This window comes from Mesoplodon densirostris, chromosome 18 (assembly GCF_025265405.1).
Source record: "Mesoplodon densirostris isolate mMesDen1 chromosome 18, mMesDen1 primary haplotype, whole genome shotgun sequence".
Classification (NCBI taxonomy): domain Eukaryota; kingdom Metazoa; phylum Chordata; class Mammalia; order Artiodactyla; family Ziphiidae; genus Mesoplodon; species Mesoplodon densirostris.
Window position 1 is genome coordinate 56,274,383 of NC_082678.1, and position 26,272 is coordinate 56,300,654.

General features: G+C 38.6%; 1 protein-coding gene across 2 annotated transcripts; it reads left to right on the plus strand.

The window, feature by feature from the left end:
- Window positions 1-1,088: 1,088 nt before the first annotated feature.
- On the plus strand, window positions 1,089-24,535 carry DDX52 (DExD-box helicase 52). 2 transcript variants are annotated; one of them, XM_060082003.1, is made up of 15 exons: window positions 1,089-1,195; window positions 2,252-2,450; window positions 6,971-7,098; window positions 8,071-8,256; window positions 9,902-10,045; window positions 10,727-10,838; window positions 11,677-11,749; window positions 12,229-12,432; window positions 14,629-14,719; window positions 17,323-17,445; window positions 17,579-17,729; window positions 17,905-17,980; window positions 20,159-20,230; window positions 20,900-20,992; window positions 23,979-24,535. In XM_060082003.1, the coding sequence occupies exons 1-15, from the start codon at window positions 1,109-1,111 to the stop codon at window positions 24,034-24,036; spliced, it is 1,797 nt and encodes a 598-aa protein (XP_059937986.1). In that variant the 5' UTR covers window positions 1,089-1,108; the 3' UTR covers window positions 24,037-24,535. The 2 variants fall into 2 exon arrangements, with proteins under 2 accessions (XP_059937986.1, XP_059937985.1); XM_060082002.1 differs by lacking the exon at window positions 23,979-24,535 and adding an exon at window positions 22,563-22,796.
- The last annotated feature ends 1,737 nt before the right edge of the window (window positions 24,536-26,272 follow it).

Consider the following 26,272-nt stretch of genomic DNA (forward strand, 5'->3'; position numbering starts at 1 on the left):
TAGGTTATTGGATTAGCTCCACTTGTATGGTAGCCTTCCTGATGAGGAGTTCGCTACTTGGGCCCAGTAGTATCCTCATTTACCATCGTTTGTATTGATATTACACCACACATGCTTGTCATCGGGAAAGAAGCCTCTTTCAGCTGCCTGAACACATTTTAGATGTCTTTGAGGGCAGACTTTGGCCCAGAAACTCAGCATCTATTCTTCAACTTGCCCTCATTACAGCTGATACTAGCAATATTTCTTTTGTAAAATGTTTGTACATAGGTTGTCCTTGATACTGCTGTTGTGACTTTTTAAAAAAAACAATGTAATAAAATATGAAAAAGGCACAAACCAAAAGATGGAGTTTGTGAAAACTTGCTCCAGGTTTATACAAAAAAAAAAAAAAAAAGCAAAACCCACCTCTGAACCCACATCTGCCTCTAGTTACTATTCTACTTCTCTGCTTTCCTTCTCAGTTAAACCTTTGGAAAGAGTTGGATTCAGGGACTTCCCTGGTGGCGCAGTGGTTGAGAATCCGCCTGCCAATGCAGAGGACACAGGTTCGAGCCCTGGTCCAGGAAGATCCCAAGATTCCCACATGCTGTGGCGCAACTAAGCCCGTGCACCACAACTACTAAGCCTGCACTCTAGGGCCCATGAGCCACAACTACTGAAGCCGGTGCACCTAGAGCCCACGCTCTGCAATAAGAGAAGCCACTACAATGAGAAGCACGTGCACCGAAACGAAGAGCGTGTGTTGGGGCTTCCCTGGTGGCGCAGTGGTTGAGAGTCCGCCTGCCGATTCAGGGGACACGGGTACAGGGGCTCGTGCCCCGGAGTCCGGGAAGATCCCACATGCCGCGGAGCGGCTGGGCCCGTGAGCCATGGCCGCTGAGCCTGTGCGTGTGCTCCGCAACGGGAGAGGCCACAACAGTGAGAGGCCCGCGTACCGCAAAAAAAAAAAAAAAAAAAAAGACGCACTGCACGACGATTAAAAACTCCCAAACTCTCATAGCCGCCAGGCTCCGCCCCGCCTTCCGCCCAAGATCTAGCCCCAGATCTTCCGGGAGGGGAGTCCTCTGCGCAAGCGCCGTGGGACCGCGGAGCTTTCTGGGAAAAGATGGATGCTCACGATCTGTTTCGCCGGCTCGGCGCGGGTGCCAAATTCGACGTGAGACGCTTCTCGGCGGACGCTGCCCGATTCAAGGTACTGTGTGCAAGGCGTCAGAAACCCGAGTAACTGAGAAGGGGCAGGTGCCGGAAAAGGAACCGGCTGCTGGGGGAGCCGGTACTCGGAGACCCCGTGGCCTGGCTGTGGGGCATTTTCCCTCCCTTGGCCTTCTGAGTGAACTCTTTTCCGATCCTTCTGTAGACTTTGTTGGGTCTAGCAAGGAAACGTTTTCTCCCGGCCTCCTTTCTGCGTTTATTCAAAGCACAGTTGAAATCCTACTTTCAGAAGTTATCTTTGCTCCGAAACTGATGGAAAAGAATTTGAAAAGCAGAAACAGCCCCAAACGGAGAGAACAGATGATTTCACTGTAGTCTCTCCAGGTTTGTCTTGGCATGCGTATGCCTTTAGTGGGCATGTTTTTTTTTTATTCCCGCAACTCCATGGCGTGTTAAGTAACCAATGAGAAGAGCGATTTATAAATGGGAGGTCTTACATAGGGAAGTAGTGAGTGATAAATCGGGAGTAGTTAGGGCCCAATTGTGGAAAATCTTGAATATCAAGATTTCTTGGTATTGGGACTAAGGACATTTGTGTGTGTGTGCAACACGTGTGTTTCTTCTTTGTCTGTCGGCATAGCGTAGTTGTTAAGAGTTTGAACTCTGGAACCAGATTATTCAGGTAAAATCCTGGGTCTGCCAGTTACTAGTTTTGAGACCTTGATCAAGTTACTTAACCTCTTAATGCCTCGATTTTCTCATCTGTAATATTGCTATTTACCTCGTTAGGATTGTTGAAGGAAGAAGGAATTTAATATATCTAAACATGCTTAGAAATCTGCCTGACAGCATGTAAGTGTTATGCTTATAAGTGTTAGTTGCTATTATGATTATTATTATTACTTTTATAAGGTCAGAAAAGGTATCATCTTGGATTCCATTTGCCCACACACACACTTGTCAGCTCAAACAAATATTTGGTGAAAGATAAAAAAGATGGGGAATCATTGTACCCACACCCTTACTGCCAGCACTGCTAGGGTGAAAACAGTGCCCGTCTGTCTGTAGATTTCATTTGAAATTTTCTGGGTTTTAGATAGGAAAAAGGAAATATGACTTTGATTCTTCGGAGGTGCTACAGGGACTGGACTTTTTTGGAAACAAGAAGTCTGTCCCAGGTGAGTGTGAAGCCTCAAGAACTCATCAGGAACTACAAGATGAAGAGAAAAATGAAGAGAGCCTAACTGAAAGGAAGAGGGAGCAGAACAAGAAAAAGAGGAAGAAGATGACTTCAGGTTAGTGCTTGATGTATGTTTTTTTTCTTTTTTTTTTCAATTACAGAAATTATGCAAGCTTATGATTACACCTCAGACAGTGTACAGCTATTTGTCAGTTGATGGCATTCAGGTTGTTTCCAGGTATTTGTGATTACAGATATTGCTACAATAAGGTACCTGTACATATATCTTTTTGTACAGGTGCTGTATTTCTGTAATTAGCATCCTAAATGTGAATTCACTAGGTGAAAGGGCATGCACATTTCTTTCTTTGAACAGAAGCAAAATGACTTACCACAGCCATGTCAATGCTGGATACTGTTGGTCTTAACATTTTAGCCAATCTCATGAGTGAAACTTTTTTAATTTGTATTTTCTTTTTTTTAATTTATTAAATTTATTTATTTTTGGCTGCATTGAATCTTTGTTGCTGAGCGCAGGCTTTCTCTAGTTGCGGCGAGCAGGGGCTACTCTTCGTTGCGGTGTGTAAGCTTCTCATTGGGTAGCTTCTCTTGTTGTGAGCACGGGCTCTAGGCTCGCCGGCTTCAGTAGTTGTGGCTCGCAGGCTCAGTAGCTGTGGTGCATGGGCTTAGTTGCTCCACAGCATTTGGGATCTTCCCAGACCAAGGCTCAAACCCGTGTCCCCTGCATTGGCAGGCGGATTCTTAACCACTGCGCCACCTTGTATTTTCTTGGTAATGGGCAAGGTTGAACATCTTTTCATAGGCTTTGTTGGCTATTTACGTTTCAAGTTTTGTGACTTGTTTGTTTTTACACCTTGCCTGTTTTTCACAAGGTTTTTTTCTGTACTCAACAATAGGAGTATTTACCTTTTTTCTTTGTCTATTACATCTATTAAGTTTCCTAGCCATTTTACCTTTTTAATAAACTAAATACTTACATATGGTTTTAAAAAGTTATACAATGGTGAAAAGTAAATTTTCTTCCCACTGTTTTGTCTCTAGTCCCCTATTTCTCCAGAGGCAACCACTGTTAATCAATTTCTTAGGTATTTTCCTAGAGATATTCTATTCACATGTATTTAATACCTCGCTTAAAAAACGTGAATGATATAGTGTACTCTGTATGCTGTTCTGTTCTGAACCTTCCCTACCCCTACTCCTTTTATAAAAAACAATATATCTAGGAGGTTGTTTGGAATCAGTAGGAAGTGCATTACCTTGTTCATTTTAACATAGCATAGTGTCCCATTGTACATTCCATACGTGATTTAACAAGTTCCTGTGTGATGGACATTTAGTTTGTTTCCTCACTTTTACTGTTACAGTGTTGCAATAAATGTTTTACTTTGTGTGTATGTGTGGGTATATCTGTCTGATAAATTCTTAGAAGTGGAATTTCGTAGTTAACAAGTCATGTTACTTTCCTGGCTACAAGGAAGTTTAATAAAGCCTTCCACCGAGATGAATTGAAAAAAGACCTGACACCAGCTTAGGTTGCCCTGTTTTCCTGGGCAACCAGAAACACACAGATATGCCCTATAACCATTTAGCAACAAGTGTGGACAGACATATATATAGTTTTAATTGGAAAATTCAAGATCTCGTGGATGAATAATGATTCAGGTCTATTAATGCCAACTGTCTCATAAAAGGGAACAAAATTTTATTTTTTTAAAAAGTCTTTCCAGGGCTTCCCTGGTGGCGCAGTGGTTGAGAGTCCGCCCGCCGGTGCAGGGGACACGGGTTCGTGCCCTGGTCTGGGAGGATCCCACATGCCGCGGAGCGGCTGGGCCCGTGAGCCATGGCCGCTGAGCCTGCGTATCCGGAGCCTGTGCTCCACAACAGGAGAGGCCACAGCAGTGAGAGGCCCGCGTACCACAAAAAAAAAAAAAAAAAAAGTCTTTCCAAAAAAAGAAGTCATTCCAATTGGTGATGCCCACCAGCGATGTACGAGAGTTTCCTTTTTATATTAATTTGCTGCCTCATGTACTGTTGCACCTTTTTACTGTTAATATTGTTCATCTATTGCTTCTTAATTTGTTAGGCCTTATATATATTAAGGAAATTAGCTCTATTGTAGCATACTATGTATACAGATATGTTTTCTAGTTTGTCCCTTATCGTCTTTATTTATTTATTTATTTATTACCATTTTATGTGTTAAATTTATCTTTTCCTTTATGGTTTTTTGGTTTTGTTTTTGCATTCTAAGCATTAAGCTTTTTTTTTTTTTTTTGCGGTGAATGGGCCTCTCACCGCTGTGGCCTCTCCCGTTGCGGAGCACAGGCTCTGGACGCGCAGGCTCAGCGTCCATGGCTCACGGGCCCAGCTGCTCCGCGGCATGTGGGATCTTCCCGGACCGGGGCACGAACCCGCGTCCCCTGCATCGGCAGGCGGACTCTCAACCACTGCGCCACCAGGGAAGCCCTAAGCTTATTTTAAAAAAATTCTCCCATGTTTTCTTATTTGTAGTTTTATTTTGTTATATTGAAATCTTTGACCCTCTGGGATTTTATTTGGTATAAGGAATGAATGAGGAACTAATTAATTTTTTTCCAGATGTCTAGCTAATTGTCCTAATACATTGATATTACATCTTCTCCCCGATGGATTTAAATACAACTTTTATTGTAACTTACTTCCCATATATATTTGGGTCTTTCGACTCTGTTCTATTTCATTGATTTCTAATTCTGTATTCCTACACCAGTACCAGCTTGTGTTAATTAATGTGGCCTTACTTTATAAATTCCAAGAGTGGTATGGCATACTCTTTTTATTGATTGGGCAACTGGATATTTTCTCCCTAAAGTGATCTATAGAGTCAGTGCAAACCCAGTTAAAACTCTAGTAGGCTTTTTTGGTAGAAATCGAAAAGGATTTTTTTTTAAATAAACATGCAGTTACCATGTGACCCACCTATTCCACTCCTAGAATTTACCCAAGAGAAAGGAAGACGTGTGTCCTCACAAAGACTTGTAACAGGTGTTCAGAGTGGCTTTATATGTAACAGCCAAAAACTGGAAATGACCCAAATGTCCTTCAGCAAGCGGAGGATAGACAAATTGTGTATCCATACAATGGAATACTACTTGTAAATAAAAAGTTAAAATTATGGATACATGCTCCAACATGGATGAATCTCAAAATAACTACCCTGAGTGAAAGAAACCAGACTAAATTTATTAAATACTATATGATTCCATTTATATAAAATTCCAGGGGAAAAAAAGCTAATTAATCAACAGTGACAGAAAACAGGGGACTTCCCTGGTGGTCCAGTGGTTAAGACTCTGCTCTTCCACTGCAGGGAGCACGGGTTCAATCCCTGGTCAGGGAACTAAGATCCCATGTGCTGTGCGGCACGGCCAAAAAAAAAAAGAAAGAAAGAAAGAATACAGGTTGTTACCTAGGGATGGACTGATGCATTATAAGGGGCCACAAGGAAATTTTGGGAAGTGATGGAAATAGTCTTAAATGTGGTGATGGTTTCACAGGTGTATACATAATGTCAAAATGCCTCAAATTGTATACTTTAAATATCTGCAGTTTATTGTGTTGGTTGTACATCGGTGAAGTTGAAAAAATTTAAAAGAAATTCCAGGAGCAGTCTTTGCTCATTACTCTTCTTAGAATTTTCTAGGTGTTCGTACATGTTTATTTTCCCATGTAAACTTTAAAGTCAGCTACTTCAGTTACCAAAACAATCCTATCATTACTTTTCATGGAGCTAGTGTTATTTATAGATTTAGTGAGAATTGCTCTCTTTAGAATATTGAGTAGTCCGTAAGTATTGTGTTGTGTTTATTGCTATTATAAGTGAAATCTTTTCTTGCATCATATTTATTTTCTGGCTGGTTGTGGATATAGAAAAGCTGGCTGCCTCATTGACATCTCTTATTGTTTAAATAGTTTTTGAATTAATCCCTTATTGTTTTCAAGTGTACATTTAGGTACATATTACAAAGCTGAAATAACTAAAAAGAAAAAAAAGGGAAGGGAGTGAGCTTCAGAGCTCTGATTTTACCAACACACAACCTGCTTCTCCTTTCCCAATTTTTAAAAAAATTTTATTTATTTATTTTTATTTTTTGGCCACCTTGGGTCTTTGTTGCTGCGCGCGGGCTTTTCTCTAGTTGCGGCGAGCAGGGGCTACTCTTCGTTGCTGTTCACGGGCTTCTCATTGGGTGGCTTCTCTTGTTGCAGAGCACAGGCTCTAGGCGCATGGGCTTCAGTAGTTGTGGCACTCAGGCTCAGTAGTTGTGCCTCGCAGGCTCTACAGCACAGGCTCAGTAGTTGTGGTGCACGGGTTTAGTTGCTCCGCTGCATGTGGGATCTTTCTGGACCAGGGCTCGAACCCGTGTCCCCTGCACTGGCAGGCGGATTCTTAACCACTGCACCACCAGGGAAGCCCCTCTCCTTTCCCAATTTTTATACCTCCTATTACTTTCTTTCATCTAGTTGCAACCACTAGTACTTTTTCTTTTGTTTAGTGTGAAGGTAAAGTATGGCCTGTTTGTGCCACCTAAGAATGTTGCACTTAAAATCTTTTAATTTTTTAAAAATGTATTTTAGAAATTACTTCTCAAGAAGTTTCTACTATACAGTGGATATCATCTGTGGAAGCAAAGATTGAAGATAAAAAAGTTAAAAGAGAAAATAAACTAACTTCAGGGAAGTTGGAGCAGCTCAGAAAAGAAAAGGTTAGAAAAATGTCTTCATCCAATTGTTTTTCTGGCCTAATGACTTTTTCACTATCCTTGGATTATTCTGTTGGTAAAAGCGAATATGGTTTTGTTTAGAAGATTACTTACATTAGATTAGATTTTACTTTAATGGAAACTTAAAGTAGTATTTGTGATGTGGCTGAAATTTTTAAAGTTTAAAATTCTTGAAAATATCTTGAAATTTTGAAACTTAGGTCAAAATTGATGATGTGTTTAGAATTAAATTTTTAAAATTTCTTATTCCCTTTTGATAAACATGAAATTGGCCCCCTTTCTCCTTTATGTTAAGCTCACACTGGTTTAGAAGGATTTCCTCTGACAGGGATTTGAGAGTTAGAATTCTTAAGAAACCTATTTTATGGCTTGGGACTAGGAGGAGTAGAATTCAGAAGAAACAACAAATATGCCGTTGTCACGTTTGCTGCGCTCCTGCCGTATTGCAGATGGAGAGTATTGTTCAGCTCAGTTAGTAATCCCGAATCTAGAATTTGGCTGTCTGGATCAGAAAATGGGAAAACAAAAAAAATCAACATCACTTGATTCTGCTTTTGGCACTCATAAGTAGAGTTTAGGGTAGATCATTAAAAGGCATTGGCACTTGTCTGCTAAGTGCCATATAAAGACAATAGATTGATTCAGTGCCTGCCTTCTAGAAGTTTATATAAGATTGTGACTGTGACAGCACATTAATATGAATAACACGTTATTCATGGCATTGACACATTAATATGAGGAAAGTGTGGATAGATAGGTTTCATTGTTATGAAGGTCTTCCTTCTATGAAAGGGCACGAATTATACCTAATATCTATATCTTGTAGGGATTGGAATTTAACCAGAAAGTTTCATATGTTACTAAAGCTTATCCCAGAAACCGTTACTGTTGCTTTACACCATCTGACAATGTATTTGACCACATTCATGGTGACTCCTTTATTTCACTTTTCAGATAAACTTCTTCCGGAATAAACATAAAATTCATGTCCAAGGAACTGATCTTCCTGACCCAATTGCTACATTTCAGCAACTTGACCAGGAATTTAAAATCAATTCTCGACTGCTTCAGAACATTCTAGATGCAGGCTTCCAGATACCTACGCCAATCCAAATGCAAGCCATTCCAGTTATGCTGCATGTGAGTATGAAGGCCTATAAGTGAGTATGCGTGCGTGTGTGTGTGTGTGTGTGTTCATTCTCTTTCCTCTGTCTTTGAAATCTTCCTTTCTGCCTTATCTCCCCTTGTTGAAATCCTACCCTTGATTTCAAGGTCCGTCTCTAATACCTGTGCCTCCGTAAGATTTGTCTTGATCACTACTGCTAGATGTGATCTTTTTCCTTTGCCAACACTGTTTCTCCTGCCACCCAGTTCTCCACGTGTTTTCTTTTTCTTGCAACATTTGTCTTACACTTTACACTACTATGTATTTGCACTAATTATATTCATCTTTTCCACTTAACTAAGAGTGTTAATCTTCTGAGGATAGGGACTATGTTCTGTTTTTTCATCCATGATTTAGTTTGTAATATTCAAGAACTATTTCAGAAATACAGAATTCTTGCACATAACCTGACTTTGTTTTTATCCCAGTACTTTTTATTATTGAAGTCTATTTAAGTACCCAAAAAATGCATAGATTTTAAGTGCACAGTTCAGTGAGTTTCAACAGTGCCTACCCTATGTAACCATCAACTCAGTGAAGATGTGTAACATTTCTGTCACTCCAGACAGTTCTCTCATACCCCTTCCATTCAGTCCTCACCTGACCCCGGCCCAGAGGTAAGCACTTTTCTGGTTTCTATTGCCATGTTTTAGTTTTGCCTCTTATGGAATCATATAAGTGGAATCATTCATTATTTACTCTTTTTGGTTTCTTTCACTCTAATACAGTTTTTGAGATTCCTCCATGTTGCATATATCAGTAGTTTGTTACTGAGTGGTATTCTGTTGTATGAATATACCATAATTTGTTTATGTGTTGTTGCTAGAAGCATGAGTTAACTTAGTCTTTTGGAAATTAAGTTTTTCTGAGGTTTCTTTTTGTAGTGGTGAGAGCTGACTTTTTTCCCCAACATAACCAAGATGGCTTCAGTTCTAGTAGCCAAAGGGTATGAGTTCCCTCTCTCCTCATCCATACTAATCCTTTTCATTTTCTTTGGGAACTGAAATAAGAATATATTTGAATGATGTTGTTGACTGACATTATAGTAAACTTGCTTTTAGTTTTCATTTAAGGTGGTTTCTGTAGTGACCTTAGCTTAAAGCTTTAAAAATCACAGTGACCAAAAAAAAAAAAAAAAAAAATCACAGTGACTTTTTGAAGATTGTCACCTATAAATGACTCTGTCACTCAGGTTTTCACCACTTTTTATTTCTAACTTTTAGCTATTCTGTTATTTATTAAAACCTTCCTTAAGGATGGAGCAATGCAGATATCAGGTCAAAAAGTTGGTTTTGTAATTTTGCTTTGATAAAGAGGTTTAGGGGAAAGAAAAATTGAAATAATGGAAATAGGGTTGTGAATCATCTCTGGGTTTTAGTTATCTCCTTTCTTTACCCAGTTCAAATGGACTTTAGTAATAATGCTCAGAAACTCTACTGGGGCGGTTGTAGCAGGGGTGGGTAGAAAAGCAAATATGGGAGAAGTTAGAAGAGTGATGGGAATGTGAGTGTTTGGATTTATTATGTATAATTTTGTTATTTTTATGGCTGGTAGCATTATTTGACTGGGCTCTGAAAAATTTATGTGCTCTTCCTTGTACTTAATATGCTCTGTTTTTAGGGTCGAGAACTTCTGGCTTCTGCTCCTACAGGATCTGGAAAGACTTTGGCTTTTAGCATTCCTATTTTAATGCAGCTGAAACAACCCACAAACAAAGGCTTCAGAGCCCTGATTATATCACCAACACGAGAACTTGCCAGCCAGGTATGACTGGGAGTTTCTGAAGAGGTTGTGTTTGTGTTTGTCAGTTATCTTTCTTATTTGAGGGTAATAGAAAGGTCCAAAAGAGTAAGGCCCGTGTCTTTCTCATGGTCACATATTCTGTTCAAAGCACACTTCTCTGTATCTTACTGCATGTGGGCAAGTCTCTTAAGTCTTTTCAGCTTTATAAAATATGTTGTTCTCAACATTTATACTTTGGTATATGCTCTAAGATCCTTGAAGTTGGAAGGCTACTATAATATATAGTTCCCCTCTAAAACTTTTTTTCCTCACCTAGAAAAATGAAACCTCATCTCAGTTTTTGAGAAAGTAAAACTATACAATGATCCACTCCACCCTCCCAATGTGCTTAATATAAAATACACGCCAAGTATGAAATAGCTTTGTAACAGCACTGTATTCTACAAACAATATGTAACAGAATGGAAGAGTTTTGGTTTTATCTCTTGGAACTAGTTTACTAGACCGGAAGAAACTACTGAATCTTACTTAGTATTGATGTTCCAAAATGCTGAGGTTCCAGGTTAATCTACAGATTACTGTGGGCTTAATTTCAGGTATTCATGGGTTGATACTAGATTTATTTTGTTAATAATGAAAAAGAGACTATACATCTTATCCAAGTATTTTAGCAGCTAATGTTTTTATCATTTTCTGTTTTAGATTCACCGAGAGTTAGTAAAAATATCTGAGGGAACAGGATTCAGGATACACATGATCCACAAAGCAGCAGTTGCAGCCAAGAAATTTGGACCTCGGTCATCTAAGAAGTTTGGTAAGGGGTTCATGCTTGAGACGTAAGGGATTTAGAAATTACAAGTATCCTAATTGCTACCTAGAAGTTCTTAAAGTGTAGTTAGTTTGATTTTTAGAGAAGCTGAAAGAGATCTCCTCCTTACCCCCACCCAGTGGTTACATAAATATATACCAGGGGTTACATAAATATATACCAGGGGTTCCCAACCCGAGGTGATCCTGCCCTTCACCCCCACCTCACCCTCTACCCCAGGGATACTTGGCAATATCTGGAGACATTTGAAGTCGTCACAACTGGGGAGAGGTGCTACTGGTATAGGGACGGAAGCCAGGGATGCTGTTAAACATCCTACAACGCACAGGTCAGCCTCCTACAACAAGGAGTTGTCTGAACCAAAATGCCAGTAGTGCTGAGGTTGAGAATCCCTGCATATTCTGTTGATTGTTAATCTGCCATGGACATATTCTGCAGATAAGATTGATTTACATCCCTACTCTTAGATCAGCCAGAGAATCTGTTTTACTTGTCTTTTATCTTGAGCTTCTGAGTAAAGTTGCATTTAAGGAAAGTATTTTCCTGAAAAACAAATGTTTGATAAGCAGACTGGTGGATTATAGTATTCTTGCCTCTTAGAAGCTGAGAAGGCAGATCAAATAGAAGGAGAGTAAGGATATAGGAGTTTGTGCTATGATGGATTAAAAAAATATGTATATTAGCTTATTGTGTTGTTGGTGTAGTGCATATAACCACTTCTCCCCACCTGAGGTTATTAACGGAAATTCAGTAGTCTTAATCCCCTAATTCAAGAGGGATGAATGTTATTTTTGCAATTTGTACCATTTATTTTTCCTTATAGATATTCTTGTGACTACTCCAAATCGACTAATCTATTTATTAAAGCAAGATCCTCCAGGAATAGACTTAACAAGGTACATTACTTTAATAATGTCTTTTATGTGTGTTTTTCATTAAATTGATTATATATTGTCCTCGGTTACTTGTATTATTGCTCTTTGATGCTGAGAAAAATGGTTTTCATTAAACTCATAGAAAAGTAACTCTCCTGGTCTGGAAGAAAGGTAACAGATTCCGATAAGCAGTTAGTACAGAATTCCCCTAGAAGTCTTCGCATCTTTCAGCAATGGCGATGGCGTTCATAAGGTTTGTCTGAGCTTCTGTCATTGCCAGTGGAACCTCATATCTTTGGGGCTAATGGAATAGGTACATTAATTTATGTTTATCTCGTTTTTACCTTTTTCTTGCTTATTTTTCTTATACCTTTTTCTGGTATGATATGTAGATCTGAGAAGCATCATTGTGGTTTGACTTCTTCATGTGTTGCCACAGGTAGTGAAGCATCTTGGATCTTTCAGTTCAATACCCACAAGTTTTTTTTGTTATTTCTTAGCGTTGAATGGCTGGTAGTAGACGAATCAGATAAACTGTTTGAAGATGGCAAAACCGGGTTCAGAGACCAGCTGGCTTCCATTTTCTTGGCCTGCACATCCCACAAGGTCAAAAGAGCTATGTTCAGTGCAACTTTTGCCTATGATGTTGAGCAGTGGTGCAAACTCAACTTGGATAATGTCATTTCTGTTTCCATTGGAGCAAGGTAATTGTTCTTCCACATTATCCCACTCATTTTTTTTTAAGAAACACGTCATTATTTTAGACTAAAAGAGATAGGTTGTGTGGCCTAAGATTGATAAAAAGAGTTTGACTGAAAGAAATATATTCTTTAAAGTCAAGATTGATTAAGCATTTTCTATTTTAGAATAATCCAAAGGGAGATTCTCATATTGTCATATTAATATTCCTATCCTCATGCGTTTAGTTGGTTTTTCCAATCCACAAAGTATGACATGAGCTCTGTGGCCACCCAAAGGATTTAATCTCGTTGATGGCTTAACAAAGTAGGGCCACAGAGAAGGAAGCTGATGTTACTGAGCCACTTGATTTATAATTGCTTTTAAAAAATATTTTGGGGGGCATTTATGCTAAATGGTAGAGAAAAGTCTTATGAAATTATGATATTGCCACTTGATATACTACAATGCAATGCATGAAATGGTCAGAGTGAAGATTGTAGCTATATGAAAAAGTGCTTGTAGTACCATGTTAAGTAAAAAAGAAGCCAAATGAAACAGTAAAGAATATCCTGTCTACTTTCAACATAAAACTCCTGTGTATAAAAAGAAAAATAGAACAGATTAACCATAAACATAATTATAAAGGCAGATAACAGAATGGAAAAAGTATTTATACATGGTATAGAGTGTTAATAAAGCCTAAAGATACCTCACCCCAACTGTTTGTCAATAAATAAACCTTCGCTAACCATTAAGAAAAAAATTTAAGCATATGTAACAACCCCCTTTAAAATGTTCTCATTTTACCCGATAATTTTACTTTTAGAAAAATTTTGTAAGTAACTAGACACATGAAAATTTATGACTAGAACACAACAAAATGTCAAAGTTTATTCTAAAATGGTAGAATTGTGGGTGATTTATCTTATTGTTTATGTCTTTATTTTTTAAAATTTTCTTGAGATAACATTTTTATAATCATAACAAAACATTCAAAGACCTAAATAGACATTTCTCCAAAGACATCCAGATGGCCAATAGGCACATGAAAAGATGCTCAACATCACTAATTATTAGAGAAATGCAAATCAAAAGTACAATGAGGTATCACCTCACACCAGTCAGAATGGCCATCATCAGAAAGTCTACAAAGAATAAATGCTAGAGAAACTAACACAACATTGTAAATCAACTATACTCCAATAAAAATTTAAAAAAGAATAAAGAATAAATGCTGGAGAGGGTGTGGAGAAGGGGAACCCTCTTACATTGTTGGTGGGAATGTAAATTGGTGCAGCCACTATGGAAAATAGTATGGAGGTTCCTTAAAAAACTAAAAATAGAGTTACCATATGATCCAGCAATCTCAACTCCTGGGCATATATCCTGAGAAAACTATAATTCGAAAAGATACATGCACCCCAGTGTTCATAGCAGCACTATTTACAATAGCCAAGACATGGAAGCAACCTAAATGTCCATTGAGAGGTGATGGGTAAAGAAGATGTGGTGTACACACACACACTCAAACACACACACACAGAGGAATATTATTCAGTCATAAAAAAGAATGAAGTAATGCCATGCAGCGACATGGATGGGCCCAGAGATTATCATACTAAGTGAAGTAAGTCAGACAGAAAGACAAATATCATATGATATCACTTATATGTGGAATCTAAAAAATGATACAAATGAACTTATTTACAATGCAGAAACAGACTTACAGACATAGAAAACAAAGTTACAATTACCAAAGGGGAAAGGCAGAGGTGGGGATAAATTAGGAGTTTGGGATTAGCAGATACAAACTACTGTATATAAAATAGATAAACAACAAGGTCCTACTGTATAGCACATGGAACTATATTCAGTATCTTGTAATAAACTATAATGGAAAAGAATCTGAAAAATAATATATATATACACACACACATATATATACACACATAACTGAATCACTTTGCCGTACACCTGAAACTAATATAACATTGTAAATCAACTATACTTGGATTTAAAAATTTAAAAAAAGAATGAATTAAACATTTAAAAATAACAACTTTGTCTTTAAGTTAAAATATAAATAATTTGGTACTTATATTGACAGTGGAAAAGGTCATTCTGTTGGAGTTGTGTGTAAATTTTTTCATTTATTTAGAATTCAAGGGGGGGAAACAAAAATTGGCTCTTGCAAACTACAAGGGATGTTTTCTTCTTAGGAATTCTGCAGTAGAGACCGTAGAACAAGAGCTTCTCTTCGTTGGGTCTGAGACTGGAAAACTTCTGGCCATGAGAGAACTTGTTAAAAAGGTATATTTGGACTACATTCTTGAGTTTTGTTAATGTTCACCAAGCCTTGTATTACTAGGTGTAATATTACTAGCAATTACTTGTATTACTAGCCTTGGAAGACGGATTTATTATGAGCACTTAACTTCCTGGCAGACCCTTGATTGAGGCTCTGCTGGGTCTCCCGCCTTCTGCTGGCAGTTTTAGGGGTCTCTCTGTTCCAGCTTCTCCCTGCCCACACTCTAACTCCCATCCAGAACTAGCTGCAGGGCCCCCAGCTCTCCTCCCTGTCCCCAGGTAGGGTGGTTAGTGCTGTGGCCTGGATCCCTGAGCTGTGTGCTATTGAGGGGGTCCTGCCGCAGGATTCCTGGGTGGGCCCCCCTCCGTGCCCTGGCTGTTTCCATATTTAAGCTGAAATAAAAGGTTTTAGAAACTTAAAAAAAAAGGTGGGGGGGGAGGTTGAATGCTACTCTTGCGTCATACTTAGTAATCCAGTGGTAAATCGGTAAGAAGCACATTGGAGCAACTCTTGTCTCGAAGGGGAGAGGCTTTCCTCTCAGAATATATTAAGATTTCTGTTGCCAGCTTGGGGTAGGCCAGGGAAAGACCTACCTGCTGCCCTGAATGCCTCCTTTTTCCACACCAGCACACTGTGGGTCTGTTCCAGACCACCACAGTAAAGCCAATGTCACAATAAAGTGAGTCACAGGAATTTTCTGGTTTCCCAGTGTATAGAAAAGTTATGTGTACACTATATTGTAGTCTATTAAGTGTGCAATAGCATTATGTCTAAAAAACAATGTACAGGGCTTCCCTGGTGGCGCAGTGGTTGAGAGTCCGCCTGCCAATGCAGGGGACACGGGCTTGTGCCCCGGTCCGGGAGGATCCCACGTGCCGCGGAGCGGCTGGGCCCGTGAGCCATGGCCGCTGAGCCTGCGCGTCCGGAGCCTGTGCTCCTCAACGGGAGAGGCCACAACAGTGAGAGGCCCGTGTACCGCAAAACAAAACAAAACAAAACAAAACAAAAAACAAAACAATGTACATACCTTAACTTAAAAATACTTTATTGCTGAAAATGCTAACCATCACCTGAGCCCTCACTGAGTCATAACAGTAACATTAAAGATCACCCACTGATCATAGATCACAACAGCAAATATAATAATAATGAAGTTTGAAATATTGCGAGAATTACCAAAATGTGATACAGAGATGTGAAGTGAGCAAATGCTGTTGGAAAAATATGGTGCCGATAGACTTGCTTGAACGTTGAGTCGCCACAAACCTTCAAGTCGTAAAAAACACAATATCTGCAAAGTGCAATTAAACAAAGTATGCCTGTATATATCTGCCCCTGAATCTCCACCCATCACTCTGCTGGTTTCTTAGAGAACTGGGGCATTAATGAATAGGACACTAGAGTGGGGTTTTTTGTTTTATTAATGAGTTAATAGAAATATAGTACTTAACAATAGTGCTTGGCACATAATAACTGCTATTATGTGCATGTTTTACTAATGTTCTTAAGGATATCATTTGGCAGTAGGAAATTTAAGGTTTTCACAGATACTCAAATGGAATTAGACACCAGAGATTTTTAGCCATGTATAAACTTCAGGAGTTCTGTGAACCTTCTGAAATTATAGGTAACATTTTGTGTGAATGTGTGGTTGCCTGTTAGAAAGCTTCATAGCTTTCTTTCATTAGATTCTGAAAGGGTACGTGGACCAAAATAACAAGGTTAAGCCCTAATGCTGACAGTCAAAAATATAGAAAGCTGGTTTGAGAGAGAGGTGGGGTTTGATGATATTAATGTAAAAAAAATCATTTGCTCAGGGCTGCTGGTTGATAACAGATTTTATGGAACTTGATAAGATAAAGATTATATTGAGAGAACTGAGAAACAAGGACTAAGCTTTGGGGAATACCCACAGTTAGGATAAATAACAGATTAAAATGACAGTTATTGGGGCTTCCCTGGTGGTGCAGTGGTTGAGAATCCACCTGCCAATGCAGGGGACACGGGTTCAAGCCCTGGTCCAGGAAGATTCCACGTGCCGTGGAGCAACTAAGCCCGTGCACCACAACTACTGAGCCTGAGCTCTAGAGCCTGTGAGCCACAACTGCTGAAGCCCATGCACCTGGAGCCCGTGCTCTGCAACAGGAGAAGCCACCACAATGAGAGGACCACGCACCACAATGAAGAGTAGCCCCCGCTCACCGCAACTAGAGAAAACCCGCACGCAACAACGAAGACCCAACGCAGCCAAAAATAAATAAATTAAATAAATTTATTTTTTAAAAAATGACAGCTATTACATTTTAAGAAGAAACAAAAATGTTCTGAAGCACAGAAGCAATCAGATGATTATTTCAAAGAGGGGGCATCCATTGCTGTAGAAAGATGAAGGGGAATTAATTAGACAAGATTATTGGAATTAGATGGAGAGCCTGTACTCCACAACAGGAGAAAGAACCCATTGTAGAGAATGGATGGTGAGGAAGACAGAGGCAGACTTGGACCTCTGGTCTAAGAAATTTGTCAATTTCTAAATTAAAATGAACTAAAATATGAAATACTGCAGTTATATTCTTGATTATGGATTATGTATGCTTTCTTTTAGGGTTTCAATCCACCTGTTCTTGTTTTTGTTCAGTCCATTGAAAGGGCTAAAGAACTTTTTCATGAGCTCATATATGAAGGTATTAATGTGGATGTTATTCATGCAGACAGAACTCAGCAACAGGTAAAGTCAAATGCATACTTTCAAAGCAATAAAGAACAACTAAATTATTTTTAATTGGCATTAAATTTATGAAGTACTTGTTTTCCATTCCTAGAGTGGTACTAAAACATTTAATATATGTTCTGTTAACCAGAGAGATAACACAGTCCATAGCTTCAGAGCAGGAAAAATCTGGGTTCTTATTTGTACAGCCTTGCTAGCCAGAGGGATCGATTTTAAAGGTGTGAACTTGGTCATCAACTATGACTTTCCAACCAGCTCAGTGGAATATATCCACAGGATAGGTGAGTCGTGTGCCCCACCCCTCTCTCTACTCACCTCTCTTAGCACCACTACCAGTCCCTTCAGCATGCTCAAGTTTTTAGTGCTGTGAAAATCCAGTGATGTGTATATGTGATTCTTGAAGTTCCCATTCCGCCCAAAAGTAGGTTTTTTTTTTAATGGTCTGATTTCTCTTAGGTCGAACTGGAAGAGCTGGGCATAAAGGAAGAGCTGTTACGTTTTTCACTGAAGATGATAAACCATTATTAAGAAGGTAAATTAGAAAAAACTTAGCATTAAGTTGGCAAAATTGCTTCATTATTCTCATACACAGTTAACGGATAATTACAAAATGGCTGTGTCCCAAATTCTGTTATGGTATTAGTCAAACAAACTTTAGCCGTGAAAAAAAGAAAAATTATCAAAGGGCCTCATTTTTGCCCTTCCATTGTTAAGATTTTGGAAGTATTCACAATGGAATATTCATTAAGTTTCAGACTCACGGGCTTCCTTGGTGGCACAGTGGTTAAGAATCCGCCTGCCAATGCAGGGGACATGGGTTCGAGCCCTGGTCCAGGAAGATCCTACATGCCATGGAGCAACTAAGCCCGTGGGCCACAACTACTGAGCCTGCGCTCTAGAGCCTGCGAGCCACAGCTACTGAGCCCATGTGCCAGAACTACTGAAGCCTGCGCATCTAGAGCCTGTACTCCACAACAAGAGAAGCCACCTTAATGAGAGGCCTGTGCACAACGAAGAGTAGCCCCCACTCGTTGCAACTAAAAAGGGCCCGCGCACAGCAACAAAGACCCAATGCAGGCAAAGATTAATTAATTTAAAAAAGAAAAAAGTTTCAGACTCACAAAATTCTCCCAATAGCCTTCACTTGATATTACTCAAAATGTAATATTAAGGTTTTTGGATTAATTAATAGTTTAAAGTTAACCCCTGAGTCTCTTATAGCCCCGTCAAAATGATCTCTTATCATGAGTGTATTCTTCCCATCACTCTTAGGGGCAGCTGGAGTTTTATGTTTAGTCCCAGGATCACCTGTCATAGAGGAAAAACTGTTTTAGTAACACACTCTCATATTCAGTTGTAGCCCCTTGAAGCCTGGGTAACCTGTGATAGATACACTTTTAGAATCTTATCTTAATTTAGCCCATCGTCATAGATTTTAATATAGAAGCTGAGTTTCCTACATTTGGGCTGCTTACAGGAATTTTAGGCTGATGATAATTGGCAATAGTTCATATTTCTAACAAATGAAGTTGAGTTGTGGATGTAGGCGGTTTGTACTTTATTCTGTTTATCAGTTTTGGCGAAGATTTTGCTTCGTGCCCTCTGAGCCTTGCCTCTGTCAGCCTTGATTTTGCTGTGATCAGACTTTCACATGTGGTGTGTAGGGGAGTACATTGCAACAGCCTAGATTCACCTGAGTTCTCAGCAACTCCAAGCATGTACACCTGATGACCCCCATATCAGTGCAACTGTGTACCTCAGTTTTCCATCTGGGAGATGGGGATAATGATAGTATTTACTACAAAGGGTTGTAAGGATTGAATAAGTTACTACAGTAAGTCCCCTACATACAAACAAGTTCCGTTCCGAGAGCGCATTCGTTAAGTCCAGTTTGTTCATAAGTCCAACAACGTTAGCCTAGGTACCCAACTAATACAACTGGCTATATAGTACATACTGTAATAGGTTTATAATAGTTTTCACACAAATAATACATAAAAAACAAACCCCAAAATAAAGAAAACATTTTTAATCTTACAGTACAGTACCTTGAAAAGTACAGTAGTACAGTACAACAGCTGGCGCTTCTTAGCAGTACCAGCTACCTCACCGCTGCTTTTATGCTTGCCTCCGGACACCCTGGGCTTGAAACAAAGATACTGTGCTACTGCACTCTATACAGTACTGTACAGTAAAGTACACAAAAGCACAACCACTTGTAGAGGATGTATGCATATGACAATGTACACCAGACATGTGAACTAATTTACATGATTGGGCATGCGAACGCATGTTTACATCTTTGAAAGTTCAAAACTTGAAGGTTCATGTGTAGGGGACTTACTGTATACATGAGAAGCTTGAGACCATGTCAAGCTTTATCATTTAATAAATTTAAGTGTGACTGACTTCACTCAGTGTCTCATCCAATACTGGGCTTAGTAGCTGTTTAGGGCTTGTTAAATATTGAGTAGAAACAGCTGCTATCTAAAAATTTCATCAAGACATTGATTTCAGTCCAGCAGACCATTCTCTTAGTAATCCAGTATGACTGCATCTGGTAATAATTGGTAATAATTTATCAAAACACTTTACTGGATTACTTTTTTGTTTGTGTAGTTTTAGTTCCTCTTATATTGTGCAGAGGGTTTATGTACATAAACATCAGTTTGACAAGATACAAATTTACGTTTATGGGTACCTTTTTCAGTGTTGCCAATGTTATCCAGCAGGCCGGATGTCCTGTCCCAGAATACATAAAAGGTTTCCAAAAACTACTAAGGTACAATCTTGAATTTACCTGGAGCTTCTCTCTCTCTCTTTACATATATATTCTTTTTTTTTTTTTTTACAACTTTATTGGAGTATAATTGCTTCACAATGGTGTGTTAGTTTCTGCTTTATAACAAAGTGAATCAGTTACACATATATATTCTTGATTTCACACTCTTATACATCATAGTTCTAATACTACTACTATTTTTAGAACATTTTAAGATTAAAAATTTTCCTTTTAAATATTTGTGAATACTGTCTGTTCTTTCCCTGCCAGTTTTTCATCCTTGAAATTTTAAGTATTCACATTTTTAAAGTATTATTCAACGTGAGTGAAATATGCTCAGATTTTGTTCTAATTCATAAAACTGGTAAAAAGCAGTTAATTGGCCAAAATCAAACTCTGGTGTTTGTTAGCACAAGCTATAAGAGTGACACATGACATATTTTAATCATAATCAGTGCCTTTTAAAACACTGGTTGAACTTATCATCCCTTTGGGTTACCTCTCTGGATACTGCTAGGTGACCTAGTATATTAAAGTGGATACAGTGGTGTTGCTGTAAACCTGTAGGTGGATGAAGGAAACGAACTTTGCGAACCAAAGAACCAAAACTAGTTTTAGCTCTTTTCAATTAAGTTGCACTTAATTCAGTTCTTTCTTTGTACCTTTCAGTAAACAAAAGAAAAAGATGATTAAGAAGCCTTTGGAAAGGGAGAGCATTAGTACAACTCCAAAATATTTCTTAGAAAAAGCTAAGGATAAGCGGTAAGTATATGGTGAAAGTTACTGTTTGATTCTGGCATATTCTTTTTTTTTTTTTTAACCTCTTCTACTTGAATTGACAGCCCTCTTTTTTTTTTTTTTTTTAGATTTTATTTATTTATTTATTTATTTATGGCTGTGTTGGGTCTTCGTTTCTGTGCGAGGGCTTTCTCTAGTTGCGGCGAGTGGGGGCCACTCCTCATCACGGTGCACAGGCCTCTCACTATCACGGCCTTTCTTGTTGCGGAGCGCAGGCTCAGTAATTGTGGCGCACGGGCCTAGTTGCTCCGCGGCATGTGGGATCCTCCCAGACCAGGGCTCGCACCCGTGTTCCTTGCATTGGCAGGCAGATTCTCAACCACTGGGCCACCAGGGAAGCCCTGATTCTGGCATATTCTTACAACGTAAGCATTATTTTTCCTTAGGATAGATTTTTAGAAGTAGAATTTGATAGGTCTACAGTCCATTATAGAATGTAATAAAAGTAATATATCTTAGGTTGCCTGTGATTTAGAAACTTGGATACTTCACTCTTGGAATCTTTCTTTATCTGTATATTAGTGATCTGTTTTTCTCCATCTTTGAAGATATGATTTCAATTCACTATGACTTAGCATTGCACTGTCCACCGTCCCCACACAGCCTGTATCCGGGCATACCACTGAGGCCAGTACTTAGGACTGCTGACCCACACTGATGGAGTCTTCCTTCAAGCTCCATATTCTGGGCAGGATTTCAGTAGGATCTTGGGCTTATGCTGAAGTACATTGTAACACCTCTGAACAGTATGACTTGGGTAAATTTGTAGTCATTTAGCTGAGTTTTTGAGGATTTTAAAGCATAGATTTTTTTTTTTTTTTTAGCATACACACAGGACTACCTTTTTTGCCTGTTACTGCCAGGAAACTACATGATTTCATAGGGGTGGGCTAAAATATTCTGCACAGTACTATTCTTTCCACTATTTAAGGAAAAATGACACTCTTCAAATTCTATCAGTACCAATTAATATATAACGTATATAAAATGTAGGCATTTACCAAGTACTTACTGTCCACCTTCAGTCTTACTACATATATAATATGTAGTAAGGTGTATGAATGGATGTAAAATGAGACCCCTTTCCTGAAGTTAGGGAAAGGAGATTACATGAAAAAACTTAGATAATAATTTTTAAATAAAACAGAAGTTTAGAGAAGGGGATAAAATCATTATGGATTGGTGTAGTTACAGAAAGTTTCAAGGAAGTAGAATTATGTTCAAGGATAGGTAAAATTGAGGCATGTAGAAGGAACAAGGTGAACCCAGGCAAGAAAACCTGCACTTTCCTTCTGAATGAAAGAGTCTGCCTGACATTTTGTATTGATTGTGAGAAATAATGTTCAGCCCCAGTACAGAGACTGTACAGAGTGTCCCAAAGGGTTTGGTGGTTTTAAGCTTTAATAACTTGGGAAGAATAAATGTTACAACCTTACAAAACTACATCCTTTGAAAGATTATTTTAATTTAACTTGTACTTATTCAGTTTTGTGCATTCTTGATACATTTTTATTTTCATTCTTTGTGGCAACAGTTCCTGGGTGACCAGTGGATTGGTAGAGAAGGTTGCCCTGCTTGGTCACCTGATCTGTCTCATTAGACGTCTTCTTGTGGTGGGCTGCTGCAGAATTGTTGCGTACACATCAGAACCTCATTCTTTGAGTGATCTTAAAGCAGGGATTGGAAATGCAGTCCTTTCAGGCACTGAGCCGCAGCTGATAAAAGTTTTTACAAAGGTCGAAAATTGACTAGAGCATAAGATCATGGCTGTGTTGAACTGTAAGAATAAAATCAATATTTTAAATAATGACACTTTAATTGCAGATTTTTGTAAGTTTGTAGCTTTTATGATCTGAGGTTATTAAAACTTAAAGCTGCGCTAAGACTTTGAGGACACCTGGTATAAACCTTGTCACTAGCCCCCTGCTTAAGATGCTTTGGTTCTCTCTCTATTTTCTTCACATTTAAAGGCCATACTTCTTAACATAGCATACAAACAAGACCTGATCTGAGTCTCGTTTACCTTTCCACTGTAGATGTTGCTTTAATGATCCTACCCACACCTGTGGCCTCAGCTCTATGCTGATAAATCTTAAGTCCATATCTTCAAGCCCAGCTTTCCAACTGAGCTATAAACCTGAAGCCTGTTGGCTAGTGGGTGTCACTTCAGGTGCTGCAAACTCAAACTGGTGTAGTAGGGCGTAGGGGAGATTGGATTTGGAGCCAGAATAACTGGCTCTAATAACACCTTTTCCTGTGTGATCTTGGACAAGTCACTTCACCTCTCTAAGCCTCTTTCCCCCTATATATAATGGAAATAGTTATATAAATAATACCAACTCTGCCACTCAGAGTTGGTGGAGGATTAAATGAACTGATACACATCTAAGAACTTTGCATTACTATACTGTCATACGTGAATATTGATTATTTTCTCAAAACTCTTTTTCCTTTTCCTGTGTTAACAGTTAGTTGATGGCATTCACCATGCACCAAACTCTAAAATCAGACTGTCATGTCTAAAATTTTTACCAGTGTCATGTCTAATATTTATTACCAGTGTGTGATGATCAGCAAGTTACTTAACCACTCTACCTCATTTCCCACATCTGTAAAATGAGGATAATAATAGAATCTTCGTAAGTTAGGAAGACTGAGTTGATACATATAAATGACTTATAAACAGTATCTGGCATTTAATCAATGTGAACTCTTCTTATTAATTCAGGATCAGAATCTGTCTTTCATACCATATTGTAGTGTAGTTGACTGTGGTGTTTCTGTCTCACTTAGGTGGATGTGGTTTTCTCAAGGACAAAGACACATCTTTGTGTTCCTAGTGCCTCGTATACTTGATTATACAGGAGGTTTCAGTAAATGTTTATTAAACTGGTAGAGTTTTGGAAAGTACACATATCTAAAATTTCTAATTCAACTTTCATTGTCACAGGAAAAAGGTCACTGGTCAGAACAGCAAGAAGAAAGTAACTCCTGAGGACAAAAGTTAAAAACAGGCTTCTAAAAAGACTATATCACAAATGTGATTTTATGATTCCAGCATGAATGTTGTTTTCATGGAATACATTGTCTTATAATCACCTGTACCAAACATATGAAATCAACTACAAGAACATGGGACTAGTGAAAAATGATCCTAAACTGTCAGTGCATCATGTCAAGTTTCAATTCATAGGTGATTTTTTAAATGATTATATAATGGAAAAAACATTCATTGACATTCATGTGGTTTGAATCCAGAGCGATGCTTCTTACAGAAGAACAAAAGTTTATGCTAAAAATAACAACACCCAAATGTGGTGAACTGGATTTTTCCCTTCAGGTGTGAAGGAGGGTGTCATGTATGCTGTGGAGAGGCATTTGGAACCACATTGTGAAGTAAAGTCTTGAGGTTGAATGCCCCTTCCCACCCACTTTTTTTTTTGGGGGGGGGGATGGATAAGAAGCAGCACGGGCTGTCTCCCAAGAATAAACCTACTGCTCTCTTTATTTCACTGTTTCTTAATTTGTTGATGGCCTTTTGTGATATGAGCCACAAAAAGATGCCTTTTATATGGCTAGTTGTTCAAGTTCACTAGGATTTTAAATTCTTTGATCTATATATAAATATCTTTTACCTCATCCCTATCGTAGCTCAGACCTTACCTTCATAATGTTGCAGCTATAAGATTATGGTCAGCTTCTCCCTTTCTTATTTCATTTTCCATCATTTAACCATGTTCTTTCCTGTCTCTTTCCATTTGAGATGACTTTGCTCGAAAAGTGATAAACATTTTATCCTGATAAGGAAGAATGTTCCTGTTACTTGATCCACCTCTGGCTCCGTTCGCTTACAGCTTATCTTTCCTAGGCTTTATGGCCCTTCATCCAGATAGTATGCAGGTCTCTGCCGAAGGTAAAGGATTATGATTGTACAGTGATAGAGACTATTCACTCTTAGCAGATTTTCCTCAGTTGCTAGTTTTGTACAGTGGAATAAAAAATCGACTTCATACATGTAAGGTACTTGGAATGGTGCCTGACATGAATGTTAGTTATCAGTACTGTAATACTATAGATAACCTTTTCTCAGCAACATTTGAATTAAACATTTATTTCCTGTATTCTCAGCCTTTTATTCTAGAGTCAGGATGGGTAGCCTGCAACTTAAATATTTTAGATGAGACAAAAATCGTTCATCTTTAGAATTTATGTAAATGGAGACCTATTGCTACAAGGTGCAAGAAATACTTACAAGCCTGTGATTTTTTTGTTCTTGCAAACAGAGCCTTGACTCAAAATATATTCTGGAAGTAGGTGGACTGGTGCCACCCATTTGCCAGTTGTTTTAAGTTCTTTAATTTCTCAGAGGTTCAGTTTGTTTGTGAAATTGAGGGTAATACCGACTATGTCTCAAGATTAGAAGTACCTAGCACTGTGCCTGACACGTCATAACTTCACAAAATATATTCCTTAACCACGCATTATATATTTGGTTAGGAATACAAGTCTTGGTAACACAGTCCCTGCCCTTACAGTGTAGTGGGCATAAAGTAAAGGAACAAATAGTGCGGTAGATGCCGTGTTAGACATAAGGCCACAATGCTGAATCATCACAGGACAGCATCTAACCTGGACTGGAAATATCGTGGAACGCTGACATCCTGAGTCATGTGGTCTATGATCTTTGAAATACTCCCTTCATTTGACTTTATTTCCTTTTATTTTTTTTTAGTATTTTCTCCTGTGCGATCACCCATCCTTAAAAGTGGCTACATAAGCCTGTATCATCTTGATTTGTCGATGGATTAATACTGAGTTTAGTTATAGATCAGTTTATGTCGATTGGAACATCTGCTACACAGTTCCATCTAAAGAAGGGGAGGAATGAAGTTAGTGGACAATTATGGGGGAAAAAAGCATAATTAAATAGCTGGCTGTAGCTGAAATGAGCAAGGACTTTGAAGTCAAACTTGTATTTTGATCCTGGTCCTGCTGTTTTGCAGCTGTTTGATCTGGGTAAATTACTACTTCTTTTAACCTTGATTTTCTTATCTGTGAAATGCCAATACTAGCTCTTAGGGACACTGAGGATTTGAAAAAATACAGTAAAGTTCCTGACCAGTGATTGTGCCCAATAAACGATAACTTATTACAAATTGTTTCCCAGTAAAAGCCCTGAGGCAAGAGTAAAAGATAAAGCTAATTATAATCCGTTACTTGCTAGTAAGCAAACTCCACTTGAGG